General features: G+C 46.9%; 1 protein-coding gene across 1 annotated transcript in view; it reads left to right on the top strand.

Moving 5' to 3' along the window:
- Positions 1-15,357, top strand: part of LOC125756164 (protein TsetseEP-like) — a 37,625-nt gene that overhangs the window by 6,621 nt on the left and 15,647 nt on the right. The window contains exons 2-4 of the mRNA XM_037669484.2: positions 8,271-8,386; positions 10,970-11,033; positions 12,264-12,362. Coding sequence (XP_037525412.2) covers positions 8,333-8,386; positions 10,970-11,033; positions 12,264-12,362 — 217 coding nt within the window. The 5' untranslated portion in view covers positions 8,271-8,332. The remainder of the gene's footprint in view (positions 1-8,270; positions 8,387-10,969; positions 11,034-12,263; positions 12,363-15,357) is intronic.

The raw sequence follows: 15,357 nt of genomic DNA, 5'->3' as shown, positions 1-15,357 counted from the left end.
GTGTTTTGGTTTTCTTTCAGATAAGAGAATCGATTGTTGTGAACTTCGTGACCAGATTTGAATTGGTGAGCCTAAAAGGGTTAAATTTGTGAAGTGCAACTGCTGACTTTTGCTGAACTTTGTTTTGCGACAAAGCAGATGCAGGCGACGTGGAGCCAAACGGAGCCAAAAGAACGAAGTTTAGACAAATCCGTGTACTACCCATCATTCCCATGCTGGCTGAAGCGCCATGCGTTGCAGCTCCCATAGACACTAGCGCCAGAGTTCCCTCTAGTAAGTATTGTAAGAAACTCTATGTGTGGGAGGACGTACCAGGCACAAGCAACTTGTTTTGTAGGGATGGGCGAATATTCGGGCGTTTCGAATATTCGAACGAATATTACAGTATTCGAATTCGCTTCGATACGAATTTATATTATTCTAAATTTTGAAGTATTCGAAATGAACAAATACATGTATGTTTGACCGCACATAACCCCCTGTGAAGGTGGTTTCACTGCAGCGTCTGGTTGCTGTACTGTGAAACCACCTTTACAGGAGACATCTGCACTGCCGCAAAGCCACACTTCAAGGTTAAGTGTACATATTTTTTAAGTTCAGAAGCGTGTTGTATGGGCTTATATGCGTTAAGTATGGTAATTTTTAAATTGTGACATATTGCACCACTTCTAACCTGCACCCTACTGCAATTCAAATCTTGATACTATTCAAGGTTGCTTCCACTTCATTTCAAACCAAAAAAGTGACATTCGCTCATACGTAGTTCCACTTCTTAAAAATATTGTGCAAGGGTCATGACAAAAATGCTAATTTTTCATAATAATATGCGCTGTATACTATTCGAACTATTCGATTCGAAATTATTCGACCAAATCACTATTCGCTTCGGATTCACTTCGAACCTCAAATTTGCTATTCGCCCATCCCTACTGTTTTGTAATAGCCGGGTGGTGCTTTCGAGCTTGTCATTTGCATTGGGTGCAGCACAAGGTTTTTGAACACCAGACGGTCTGATTTCTCGCTGTTAATATTGCCAACTCCTTAGAAGGATTGTGCGCTAGGAGTTTGTTAATTTGAGTTTCTAAAAGACCACATATTTCACGAGTGTTCTTAGTTGGGCTAGTCGGTTTACGTACGTTGTGGCAAAACGGCGAGAAGGTCAGTACAGGTGAAAAAATCGAGTACAAAGTACCAACTAATTTTTATTGGAAATAGTGCAGTAGTGCAAAGCAGAGCATCAGGATCAACAAAAAGGGGCACAACGTTATCTGGTTGATGTCATGGCGTGATGTTGTTGTAGTCCTGCCCACATTTAACAACTGTCACGATCACGCAGGACGCATTCGTTCAGAGCATTCACAGTCAGTGCTGCATTTGTTCGGCGTGTTCCTGGTGAATACATGTGCTAAACCCAAGAACAAGAATAGGCCAAAGGTGTCTACAGTCGCCGACCGTTTATTTGGACTCGACGGGAACCACCGAAAAGTGCAAAAAAAAGGATTCACCAGAAAAAAAGCACCTTTATTAGCCCAGTGGCCAGAAAAACTTGTCAATGTGCGTCTGCATGCATGCACGCTTATGAGCGACCTAGTAGGCTTGTATTTCAGCCAGTGTTTGGCCATCGCTGTAAGTCGACAGTAGCACTGTTGTGGCCTGCGCTAAATCCACAATTGATGGCTGTAGTGTGGACGGCGCATCATCATTGGAGTCACTGTCCATCACGCCGGTTCAAGGACCCGACGAACGATCTCATCGTCGTCCCACTCGGCGAAAACACCCAGCAACTTCGAATTGATATCCGCCGCCCTACACCTGGCGAATAATCACCAATAAGCTGTAGCGCCACCGACATCGACGGGATTGCACAGTGAAGAAAGAAGAGGTTGGACGTGACCTCGTGCAGCGCGGCAGCAAGGCTGGCGCGGGGGGCGCAGACAAATAAAGAAAAAGATAGTTGGTTTTAGGCTTCGGCGCTAGAAGGACGTGTCGAGTCGTCTTATGTGTGCTCTACAAATTGGTGACCCGGACGTTTGGATAAAGTAGCAACTTGTGCCTGATCATAACGTGCAACACGAAACAAAAAGACGTGGAGCCATGTCAACCACCGGCAACGAATGCCAGCAAGCCTCGACCAACTCGGCCAACGCCGAGACCTCTTCAACCGCTGCGGTTATTTCGAACACCATCCGACTGCCAGAGTTCTGGGAACGGAACGCCTCGGCGTGGTTCATCCAAGCAGAGGCCCGTTTTGAACTCTCGCGGATTTCGTCCCAGACTCGCAAGTACCTCCTTGTGGTCGACGCGCTTCCAGCGGCCGTCATCGACGAGATTTCCGACCTTCTCCATTCGTTTGTGCACGACCTACCAGAGTCGCCTTACGACGTAATCAAGGCTGCTATACTGGACCACACGGCTACGTCGGAACGCACACGGTTGCAACAGCTACTCTCAATCGAACAACTCGGCAATCAACGGCCAAGCCAGCTACTGCGTCGATTCCTTAATCTGCTCGGCCCACGCGTTTCCACCACGGACAGCACCTTCGTCCGTGAGCTATTCCTTCAATGCTTGCCCACCCAAGTCCACATGGTGCTGGCAACTGCTTCAACCCAGAATTTGTCGGAGCTCGCTACATTGGCTGACAAGGTTATGGAAGTTACCAATCCACTTCCAGTGGTTGCAGCTGCAATTCCGGCTTCAGCATCGCACGCCGTCAGCCCTTCACTGACAAAGCGGTCCAAGCCAGCATCACCATCATTTCCCGTCGCTGAGTTATGCGACAGACTGGAGAAGCTTCTGGTTGCCACTACTCATAGGAGCGCTTCTCCTCCTTCACGTCGTCGTCGCCGTTCTCCATCTTATCGACGCTTCCCATCCATCGAGAGCCAGCGCAACAGTGAATCACAGCAGTCTGACATCTGCTGGTACCACCGCCGTATTGGCGCTCGCGCGCGTCGCTGCCTCCTCCCTTGCACCTGGTCGGAAAACCGTCCGGCCAACCGCTAGCGGCGACAAGCGATCACGGGCCTACCCCATGTCGCCTCTTCTATGTCAACGACGAGGTCACTGGGCAACGCTTCCTAATTGATACAGGCGCACAGGTCAGCATTCTACCAGCTACACGAATGGATCGCACCGCTACTCCAATGCTGTACTTGCAAGCTGTGAATGGAACGCGGATTCCAGTATTTCGACAACGGTCGCTCACACTCAACCTGGGACTACGAAGACCGTTTCGCTGGCTGTTCATGGTCGCCGACGTTCCTTCCGCCATTATCGGTGCTGATTTCCTCACCGGCCATGGCCTCATTGTCGACGTTAAGCGACAACGTCTCCTAGACGCGACAACTTACCTCTCTGTGAAAGGCATTGCTGCGCCGGGAACCACAGATTTAGCCCTCTCTTGTGCTACGGTTTCCAATGAACCCTTCGCGGCTTTGCTACGAGAATTCTCTGACATCACCGCACCGCCTAATTGGAAAAAACCAGTGTGCCATGACGTATGTCATCACATCGTTACTGTCGGACCTCCTGCTTTCTTCCGGCCACGTCGACTTGCTCTGGACAAACTCAAGCTTGCACGTGCAGAATTTGAACATATGCTGGAATTGGGAATTATTCGCCCGTCCGCAAGTAACTGGGCAGCTCCACTCCACATGGTGCCCAAGAAATCGGGTGACTGGAGGCCATGCGGAGACTACCGATCTCTGAACACTAAGACAATTCCGGATCGGTACCCGTTACCCAACATACAGGATTTCACTGCCGCTCTGCACGGCGCCAACATCTTTTCGAAGATTGACCTTGTCCGCGCCTACCACCAAATTCCCATGGCCGAATCAGACATACCGAAGACGGCTATTACAACACCATTCGGACTCTTCGAGTTTTTGCAAATGCCGTTCGGTCTCAGGAATGCCGCTCAGTCCTTCCAACGTTTCATTGACACAGTCACGCGTGGTCTACCCTTTGTTTTCGCGTACGTCGACAACTTGTTGGTGGCCAGCAAATCTGTGGACGAGCATTTACAACACCTTCGTTGTCTGCTACGGCTGTCTGACCACGGCATCGTCATCAACGCCTCGAAAAGCGAGTTTGGTGTCACTAGCTTAGTCTTTCTGGGACATCACCTGGACACCAGTGGCATCCGCCCACTTTCATCAAAAATCGAAGCAGTCCAGAGCTTCCCTAGGCCCACAACGATCACGAAGCTGCGGCAATTCCTCGGCATGGTTAACTTTTACCGCCGCTTTATCAAGAACTGTGCCGATATAGTGGCGCCTTTGGACCGTCTGCTTACCAGCAAGAACAAGACATCCTTACTCCCTTGGGACTCCACTGCTGAAGACGCCTTTATCAAGATCAAGGGTGCGCTCGCCAACGCTGCCTTTCTTGCCCACCCCAACCCCACGGCATCTCTAGCCCTCATCAGTGACGCGTCTAGCACAGCCGTGGGAGCGGTTCTCCAGTAGCGTGTTGACAACTCATGGCAACCTTTAGCCTTTTTCTCCAAGAAACTCAGCCCAACGCAAGCTCGTTACAGCACCTTCGGTCGAGAGTTACTTAGAATTTACCTCGCCATCCGACACTTTCGCCATATCGTCGAAGGTCGACCATTTGCAATTTTCACGGACCACAAACCGTTGACATATGCGCTTTGCAGAGAGTCGTCGACGCACACGCCACGAGAAATCCGCCATCTCTTGTTTATATCGGAATTCTCCACCGACATCCGACACGTCAGCGGCGACCAGAACATACTTGCTGACACTCTCAGCAGGGTGGACGCCGTGACAGCATTTGCAACTCCTGCGTCACTCGATGTGCAGACGCTCGCAGCACACCAAGCTAATGATCCCAAGCTCATACAACTGCGCTCATCTCAAACAATACTGCGATTGGACGATATCCTGCTTGATGGCGCCAACCTCGTCTGTGACACTTCTACAGGCACACCCAGACCATTTGTCCCTAGGACGTTACGCAAGCAGCTTTTCGACACGCTGCACCAGCTCGCTCACCCCGGCGTTCGTGCCTCGCAACGCCTTGTTTCATCGCGCTACGTATGGTCCCGGATGAACGCAGACGTACGCGACTGGGTATGTGCATGTACACCCTGCCAACGTGACAAAGTCCACAGGTACCCTGTTCCCCCGACACGCCAGTTTCTCCAGTCTGACCATCGTTTCGATATTGTTCACATCGACATCGTCGGACCACTACCACCGTGTGACGGATTTCGCTACCTGCTGACAGCTGTCGACAGATTTACTCAATGGCCAGAAGCGACCCCGCTTCCGGACAGCTCTGCTGCAACCGTCGCAGCAGCATTCGTCACAACATGGGTTGCCCGCTTCGGATGCCCTACCAAGATCGTGACTGACAGAGGACAGCAATTCGAGTCTGCCCTCTTTCACGAACTCCTACGCTTGCTTGGCACGCATCGTCTTCGCACGGCTGCCTACCACCCCCAGACCAATGGCCTGGTGGAGCGCTTCCATCGACAGCTCAAGGCAGCACTGATTGCCCATGGCACCTCATCGCAATGGGTTCAATGTCTGCCACTGGTACTTCTGGGTATCCGGTGCGCCTTGAAATCGGACTTCGGGTGCTCGAGCGCTGTGCTCGTCTACGGCACTCCGCTCCGTCTGCCCAGCGACTTCTCCTCAGAACCACCCTCGGCAGCTCTGTCTACTCACGAATACGTACACCTTCTTAGGGACCTCTTCCGGGATCTTAAACCCTGTCCGACACGTCCTCCTCCAGACCGCACACCATACATTACATCCGACCTGACCAATTGCAACCCATGTTTTCGTGCGCTTTGGACCTATTCGGCCTGCTCTCCACCCACACTACCTCGGGCCCTTTCCGACACTGGAGAAACGTGAGTCGACATATGTCGTAGACGTTCATGGCAAACCTGACACCATCGCACTGGAGCGCCTGAAGCCAGCCTACTGTGAGACGACTCCCACAGTCGCCTGGTTCAATCCAGTTCCACATGTCTCCGTTCCCGTCGCTGCGGACACTACTTCAATCCGCAGAGTTTCCTGGCAGTGCTGATTTCGTTCGCAGACCATGCTGCTCTCTAGGGGAAGGAGCTATGTAGCACCACCGACATCGACAGGATTGCACAGTGAAGAAAGAAGAGGTCGGACGTGACCTCATGTGGCGCGGCAGCAAGGCTGGCGCGAGGGGTGCAGAAAAATAAAGAAAAAGTTAGTTGGTTTTAGGCTTCGGCGTTAGAAGGACGTGTCGAGTCGTTTTTCTTATGTGTGCTCCACAAAGCATCAGTGCCTTGTAGTTGCCGCGTTTCTTCATAAGTACCGACGGAGCAGACGGAGTGGGTGGCGTCGGAACCATTTCAGCAGAATCGGGCCTCGCATGACAAGCAACAAACAAGAGAGCGAGACAGAAAGCGCAAGAAGCAGATCACCCACAAACGCCATACCAAGCTGACTCTGCTCATGGCTTGGCTTGGCATTCAATGGGTACTTGACAGGCTAAAGCCAAAAGGCAACTATTACTTGTAGCGAACAAGCATAGCCTTCGAGATCGGCAATTGCAATTTCTGCGTGGATTTTGACACTGCCATGGCCACCGTGGGCATCACCTTCAGCCATAGCCAGGGCAACCTTGCAGTGCTGGCAACCTAGCAAAATATTGCATAGAGTTAGTGCAGACTGTACTAATTCTATAAAATATTGTAAACGTCGCTGACAGCGTGTCATGGTGTTCGACGTCACACCCGATCAGCGAGCCAGAGTCCGAAAAATCGAACGGCGCACTGTGGGCGTCCGATTTTTCGGTCGCAAGTTTACATTACTTCAATAGGACGAGAGGCGGAACCACAGAGGTGTCCAAATAAACGAACTTGTCCGAATTTTCAGCGTCCGAATAAACGGTCGACTGTATTGCATAAGAGCCTCTGTGGTTGTGAGGCTTGCAACTAACGAAGGCCTGTCGTTAGTTATGTCCATCAACGTCATGTCCATCAACTCAGACATTACTACAATTTCTACTGGCACAGGTGTTAATGCTGTTAATGCTGGTGCAGTTGTAAGAGTGTGGTGCCATCTCGGAAGACTCGTAGATTCTTTAGCATTTTTTTCTAAAGTAACTCGGACCTAGTGATTATTATAGCCATCATAAAATCTACATTTATAATAATTAGGCTTGTGCGAATATTCGAGCACTTTGAATATGTGAATAAATATTACAGTATTCGAATTCGCTTTGATTCGAATTTAAGTTATTGGAAATTTCGAAGTATACGAAATGAGCGAATAGGTGTATGGTTTCACTTATGTAAGCGCACGCAGACGAATACAAAAAGGGTAGACAACAGGACAAGCGCTTACTGAATAGGTGTATATTAGTCTGCACGTAATTGCCCCTGTAAAGGTGGCTTCACTGCTGTGAAAGAGTGCTGTACCGTGAATACACCTTTCCAGGAAAAATCCGCACAGCCGCGTAGCCCCACTTCAAGGTTAAAAACATATCACCCTCACATTGATTCATCACTTTTTTAAGTTTAAAAGCTTGTTATACCCGCTTATATGCTCTCAGTATAGTAAATTTTAAAATTAACATATTTTACAGGTAATCACTTGCATTCTACCGAAAGTCAAATTTTGCTACTATTCAAAGTTGCTTCCACTTCCTTTGAACCAAAAAGAATAACATTTGCACATGCCTTGTTTCAATTTGAAAAAAAAAAATATTGTGCAGGTTAGATGGGTCATGACAAATAGGTTAATTTTTTTATAATATGTGATATATACTATTCGAATTCGATTCGAAATTATTTGACCAAATCACTATTCGCTTCAAGCCTAAAATTTACTGTTCGCACAAACCTAATAATAATTGACCATTTGCAATACAGTTGAACCTTGATGCAGATATGACAAATTATTGCTTATAACAAAGTAAATGCAGAATGCTGTTGCCATTTGCCCAGCATTGTGAATATACATTTATAATGAACTTTTGGATATAGCGAAGCTATTTTCGTGTCAGATGTGACTTTGTTGGGATGGGGTTTGACTGGAACTTGAATCATCACAAGTGGGCTTCACTGTATCGGGAGTAAAGTGAACAGAAATGACAGGTGCATTGATTCTGTTTGAGCTTTGTGGAACATGGCACCTTTTTAGTGCTGCGTTCTGAGGTAGTTACGAAATGTCAAGAATGTTGACACGGTGACTGAAGTGTGACCGCGTGTGCAGGGCGACGTCCCGCGCCCGGGTCGCCAGCGGTGGGAGAGCCAGCGCGTCGTCGTCGGCGCCGATCTCGCGTCGTCATCGACGAGGAGACGCAGATAAGCATGGAGGACATGCGGCAGAACATCCGCGAGAGCAGCACTGTGACTCACAGACGGGTGCGCTTTCACCGTCATTTACTCGATTGACTGCGTTGAAAACCATTCAAAGAGAAAGCGTTAGACTTGAGACGTACGCTGACTTGTCTACTCAAAAAACCCCTGAAGCCGTCACGGTGGTTAACAAAATAAAATAAAAATAATAATAATAATTTCTTTATTTCCATCAGCGATAGAGGAGATGGGTAGAAGTTGCTTGGAGACAAGCAACTTGACCGAAGCTTGCAGCCACGTTACAATGCAGGTATTGATAGCACACATATTCATAAATACAAGAAATCATGCAGGACACCCATATTCAAAATGTAAAATATTCAAAATTTACATACTTTCATGTAAAACAATGTGAAAAGTAACAAAAATGAAAAATAAAAGCCAGATAGTACTTTTATTTATCGTGTGAGCATGAATTCTTGAAATGTTTGCGTAGTGCTTGTGCAAAAGTGAAGGAAAATTGATTGAGGGGTCCGTTTCTTTGTTGGACACAATTTAATGAAGCCAATCAGATAATGAGGCTAAGGAAAGCAGAGGGAACGTTATTAATATATTTTAATTGCACTGTAATATTTATGAGATAAAGCAAAGTGAGAGTGGACAAAAAACAACTTACCAACAGTGGCGACTGAACTCGCAACATTTGCACTGCCAAATGTAACGCGAAAGTTTTGGGCTTGGTCCCAATCGGTGACAAGTTGTTTTTTCATCTACCCCCACTTTGGCCTATCTCGTAAAAATTAATACCTCAATTAACCCTTTGAGGGTCGAATTTTTTCGCGAAATGCAGTCCAAAAATGTGTAATTTTTTTATTGCTGAAATAAATTCTTCAGACGATTCTATTTAAGAAAAAAATTGTCTAAAATTTTTTTTCGTGACCGTAAAGTGACAAAAAAATCAGTTTTGTTGCTACATACATATGGTTTATTCGTAGTAAAATCAAGCAGAATCCTAAAAAAAAGAAGCTTCACAGTTTTTTATGAATAAAAATTAGGCATTGTATTAAACATAGCTCACAAACATACAAAATAAGCGTACCAGACTACGTTTCCGGTTAAAAACGCTCGTGCTCAAACACTAAAAACTTTTCAGCGTGTGATAGTCTTTGAAGCATGGCTCCCCGCGCACGCGTTTCAGATGTCGCTCCTTGATCGTCATCGGAGTCTGAACTCGTCAAAACTCCTCGTCTGACGAACTGAAATCCAATGAATCAGATTCTGATCGGCAATTGGGGAATAGTCCGCATCGGAAGAATCGCTGCTCGACTCACCGGCAGCAGCGCAACCGACGCGCGCTTCCATAGCGTGAGCGAACTGCGTTAGTGAGCGCACGGAAGAAAACTCTATGGTTCTGCGCCCGTCCGGAAAGCAAAACGAGTGAAAAAGCTACAGTAATACTTCGTCTTATCGCCAACAAGACGTAGTTAGTTTTTCCGAGAACCCAAAACAGCAAACGCAATCACGGCGGCGTCGTTTGTGTAATTTAGCGCCGCGCGGAAACAGATGTAATCACGCGCCGGGGTGCAATAAATGAGAGAGTAACAAGCGGTCACCCTTTGAGAGATTAGAAACCAAACAGCCATCCGCTCTGCGGGCGCAAGAAGCGAAAACCACCCGAAGGACGAAACCGAAACGAGCCGGACCGCGTGCGCGCGTGCTGATGCGAGACTACAAGCCGCCGCGCCTCTTTGGAAAGAAACAAAAAAAGACGGAGAGACATTGGCGCATTAAAAAAATTACACGAATTCCCGAAGCGTGGCAGCACATTCCAAGCAAGAGAAAAGGGAGAAGGCGCGCGTTTGAAACCAAACCGCGCCGCGGGCGCTCTCGGTTGCGCAAGCGATAGCCGGCGCGCGGCGCGCCATTTTGCGAAGCATAAAAAAAGCAACAACGGAGAGACATCGGCGCATGAAAAAAATTCCACGTATTCCCGAAGCGTGGCAGCACATGTCAAGCAAGAGAAATCATCGAAAAAGGCGCGCACTTTAAACCAGCTGCACCGCAAACGCGCTCGGATGGGCAAGCGATTGGCGGCGCGCCGTTTTGGGAAGCGAAAAAAAAATACAACGGAGAGACATCGGCGCATGAAAAAAATTCCACATATTCCCGAAGTGTTGAAGCACAGGCCAAACAAGAGAAATGATCGAAAAAGGCGCGCGTTTTAAAAATAAACGCTATGCCGTACATGTACGACGAAAACCCTTTGGTACCAGGAAGCTTCTGCCGTACATGTACGGCGAAAACCCTGAAGGGGTTAAAAGCTAAAAATAACGATGCTGCAAACATAATTAGTACAACACTTATTGCATAAAGTAAAGTATCCTACGACGACTACGCCTTACACAGAATGTCGAATTTTAATTTAACGAAGTTTCGATATAAAAAGTGGGCTGCCAATTTTACCGAAATTAGTTAATAAAGTTTGTTCTATGCTTCGCTTGATAGAGGTTTTAATGTGCATCGATTTTGTTTGCTTCTAGTAACAATTTTTTACCAAATTTTGATGTTTTCACTGCGGAGGTGCGAACTTGATACTTCATTGGTCCAAAAAATTTTAATTTCCTCGTTGCTCGGTGTCCCATGTCGCAGGACATCGTGATGGTGTTGCCGAAGTTGCAGAGTGTCGACGTACTCTTCCGACAGCCTGGGCGTCGTACGTACTTTTTATTTCTCCAATTGAATTTGGGTATATCGAATTGCTCTGTCAAATTTTCACAAAAACGGTTCAGGTGTATTGAGCTCCCATTCACCTCCTTATTAGATATATTGTATGCTATGCCACAATTTGCCTCAGCAAGTGTGCTTCTAACTAGCATGCACGAACTTCTCTAGTGTTTCAGTTCGCTGACTTTCCCATACAGACACATGTTGATGTCACAGGTTTTATGTTAGAAACTTGGACATCCTGATGAATTTCGTCAGAGATTCGGATATCACTGCTCAAACAAACTTAATGTTTGAGGTAGTAACAATGAACCTTTAACTCATAATATGCGTAGTATTTACATTTTCCGGAGAAAAAGTAGTTACAGTTAGAGTGGAAAACAGCAAGCACGGCTGTCTTTCACAGGTGATGGGCAGTTGCGCTGCGGTTCTGTGGGGGGAGCTTACATTTTTCATTAGGTTGTAACCGACCGTAGTGCTGTGGACCTTCACTGAAACTGGGATGGGCAAATGCATTTGTAGCACAAAAAACAGTCTGTGAAAAGAGTTTTTGGTTACAAGCCTTGCTGGGAGGCCTCCTTACAGATCCTTGGAAAATGTCGATTTTAGCATTTCAGTGCATAGAATAACCCCCCCTCCCCCAAAGGAGGTCGCAGTTCACAGGCAATGTCTATGGTTTTGTTGGAACACTCTAGGCAGATTTTTGCCATCGCTATCATACCCCATATAAAGTCCAAATCAATAACATCGGCCCACATGTTGCACATTTATGTGCATGTGAAAGCTTGTGAAGGATGCAGACGGGCGCGGCTCAAGCAAACGTGAAACAAGCCGGCTGGTTCTACCGGGCGAAGGAGCATGAAGAGGTGCTATTTTGGGGGGGAAGTGGGGTAGTGGGCTGCGTTGCTCGAGCAGCAACTGAAAACTTTGATCAAAAGGGTGCGGTCGCGCATACGATCTCTGCAGAGGTGAGTAGATGGCTCATACCCCTGTACGTGTTGTACTCTCGCCGCTTACTCCGTGTTGAAGTGACAGACAGCACGAAAAGCGCTATACTCACTAGAGTGGTGGTATTCCCATACGACAGCCTTTTATTGAGTTACACAAGAACAGATCCCAGAGGAGTTAGCTCCTAGCCTTCGTATGACATTCGAATTTGTTGCTATTAGTATCGCGTTCATTGCTTTGCCCTCGTAGTGAAACTGTGACTTTTTGACAGGACTTCTTTCTGATTGCCTACTGAGGCCATGGAAACGGATCCGGACTTTGCCGGAGCCAGACGACGTCGAACCCCTCGTGACTGCAGAAGAAGAGCCGAGTGAGTTGGCGGGAGCCGTTTCTTCATAAAATAGTGCCAGTTGGTAGAAAAGTTTCGGGTCGCCGCCCATTACTTCTGTCGGTCAAGTGGCGACTGAAAACTGCAAAAAATCCGCGACGTTAAAATGACGAGTTGCCAATATTGTGCCAAATTATGGCAACCAAACTTGAAAAATGTGTGCAGCAGCCGGCAAATGCTCCTGTTCTCAATAGAAAATGGGGCCGAATTTCATTCCGGAAGAAATGAAACGTCTTAAAGGCTGCTATAAGGCCACTGAAAATGTAACTATACGCAAGTAAATTCGCTGTCACTGCTCAATTTGAGTTCTCAGCATCAGGATAGTTGGTCGGCAGCAGTCTTCTATTCCGTTTGAGACGAGGTACTTAGTCTACATCTATTACGCAGAGGCTCATGTTGTTTTACCGTATAAACGCGTGTAAGGGCCGCACCCCGTTTTTTTGAAGTGCATATTCTAAAAAAAAAATCCGCATAAGGGCCGCACCCACACTTTCCTCAACCAATACGTATTCAAAATGCGCGCGCGCGTAAGCTTCTAGGCGTAGTCGATAGATGGCGCAAGAAAACGCAACCATCATATATATTTTTGGATTTTATTCGTGTTAAGATGTTCGTGAAGTGGGCTAAAAATTTTAACTTTTTAGTATTCATAGACCTGCCAACTAAAGGTTAAAGCAGGATTTTATCTTTAGCTTCTCACAAACGCGCTATCGGCGCTATCCATATCGGCATTAGCATCACCAACTTTGGCATGGCGTTCGCGTTGTTCGGTTTGTGCAGTTCAGCCAGTCATTTGCTGTAGTTTTCTGCGATGACCTTCGTGCTAGCTTGTTTTCTACACGGCGTTCACGTTTTGGCAAGATGGGCAAGTACCTGAATAGCTACACTGCTGGCTATAAGTTGAAGGTGATCGAGTATGCTCTCGAGCATGGGAAACGTGCCGCCGGCAGAAAATTCGACGTTGACGAGAAGTGTGTTCGACGTTGGTGTGCTCAAAAAGAAGCCTTGCGAAACACCAACAGCACTAAGCGCGCTTTCCGAGGAGAGCAGTGCAAGTTTCCCGATTTGGAAGAAGACTTGCTCCGCTATGTGACTGAAGTGCGGAATGATGGTCTTGCACTCACAACGGACATGCTGCGTGTGAAGGGACTAGACTTGGCTACTGTACTTGGGTGGATCTATCTGCGTGGAGCTCGGTGTCGACGGACATTGTGTCCCGAAGTTTTAAAGTTGCCGGGATATCTAACAGCTTGGATGGCACGGAAGATGACTGCTTGTGGGGTGGCGGCGCTTGGCAGCACACCATCTCATCTCGGACTCCAAGTCTGAGGACTCGCCGAGTGACCACGATTGAGCACGTATGTCGCAAGAAATGTCGTATACTGCAATAAACGTTCTTCGTTCGCTAACTGGTGCGTTTTTACTTAAAAAAAAAAAATGTCGCGTGTATGGGCCGCACCCTGAAAAATGGCCCTCATTTCTTGAAAAAAAAGTGCGGCCCTTACACGCGTTTATACGGTACATATTAATATGATGGGCCATTTTCGAGCGTGTTGTTTAATTCCATGACAGACAAATGCTGTCGGCATGGCTTGGGACATTTCAGCTAGAGGTGTGCGAATATTTGAGTTTCCAATTCGAATTTAATAATCGAATAATTTGATTCAACTTTCGAATAGCTAGTATTTGAAGTTTCGAATAATTCGACCAGACGAATATCTAAAATGCGACAGAGGCCATTGGGGCCACTTGGTTGGTTAGTGTGGGGTGACTAAAACTAACGACGTTACAGTAGGTGTTTTGTTAAAACCTTAACAGATCTCCTGGTTCAAAAGCGAGCGCATGTTTTTTTTAAAGGAGATTATGTCATTTGCGCATGTAAAATAAAACACATGAGAAAGCTGTCAAGCCCTTCACAACTTGCCTGCGAAACGAAGGCATAGACTTTTTGCGTAGTTAGGTCACGTGTTTCGCAAGTGCCGTAAGACGTCCCGACTTTGGCCTGCGAAACCCTCTGTGATTGGCTTCACATGTGAAAATTTGTTCACCATGTGCAGTCGCCACTGCCACATCACACCATTTGTTCAGAAACTCCCATTGTTACGGCGCGCAGTTAAAACGCTGCTGTGAATGTGCGCCCGAAGATTTTTGGACCTGGAGCACTCATAACGTTGAAGCACAGCAATACCATTGTCAGAGGAGCGATATTGTGCAACCATAGGGGAAAAAAAAAAGCTAGCACTGTACCCCCTTCTGTTAGCCATTAGGAGGTTAGGAGTGCCGCTTCTGAATGGCATGGCGGCTGTTCTGTCATCATGCCTGTGCATATGACAATTTGTAATCTTTGTGTAGCAGCCACTCATTGCATAATGTGCTCAAGGACGAGTTGATTTCATTCCTTTGTTCTTTCTTTCGATTTTCAATATTCTGTGTTCGATTCGATATTTGATACTTTTGGCCTCTATGCGGCGCTATTAAATTTGAATTCGATTCGAGATGAAATTTCACTATTCGCACACCCCTAATTCCGACCAGTGATAGGGTGCAATTTACAGATAAGGAATTGAAATAAAATGTAATGCAGTCAAACCCAGATGTATTGAATTCGCAATAAAACGGGAATTAGTTCAATATACCGCATAATTCGATATAAAACTTTTAAAGAATTTAAAGTAGTTTAGATGCGGAGTTTGGTGCACATGTTGGCTTCACGATAGCACGTGGGGATTTCTTTTTTTTTGTAGTTTTTGTTTTTTCTGCAGTTTGTTGTTGGGGGTGCTGCTTATATGCAGAGGCGGATTGTACGTGAGAAAATACGGTATCGATGTAAACAGTGCCTCAACATCTTCATATGCAGCTGTGCGTACTCGCCATGTGCCGGAAGTATCTAGTCCACCTTGTCCTTAACGCCGGTCTGGTTCTCCAATATCGTACTTAGCGAGCTTCTTGCGATGCTGTACGCGGCAGCGACATCAGA

The sequence above is a fragment of the Rhipicephalus sanguineus genome, chromosome 8, assembly GCF_013339695.2.
Source record: "Rhipicephalus sanguineus isolate Rsan-2018 chromosome 8, BIME_Rsan_1.4, whole genome shotgun sequence".
Classification (NCBI taxonomy): Eukaryota; Metazoa; Arthropoda; class Arachnida; order Ixodida; family Ixodidae; genus Rhipicephalus; species Rhipicephalus sanguineus.
This window is presented reverse-complemented; position numbering and strand designations above follow the sequence as displayed.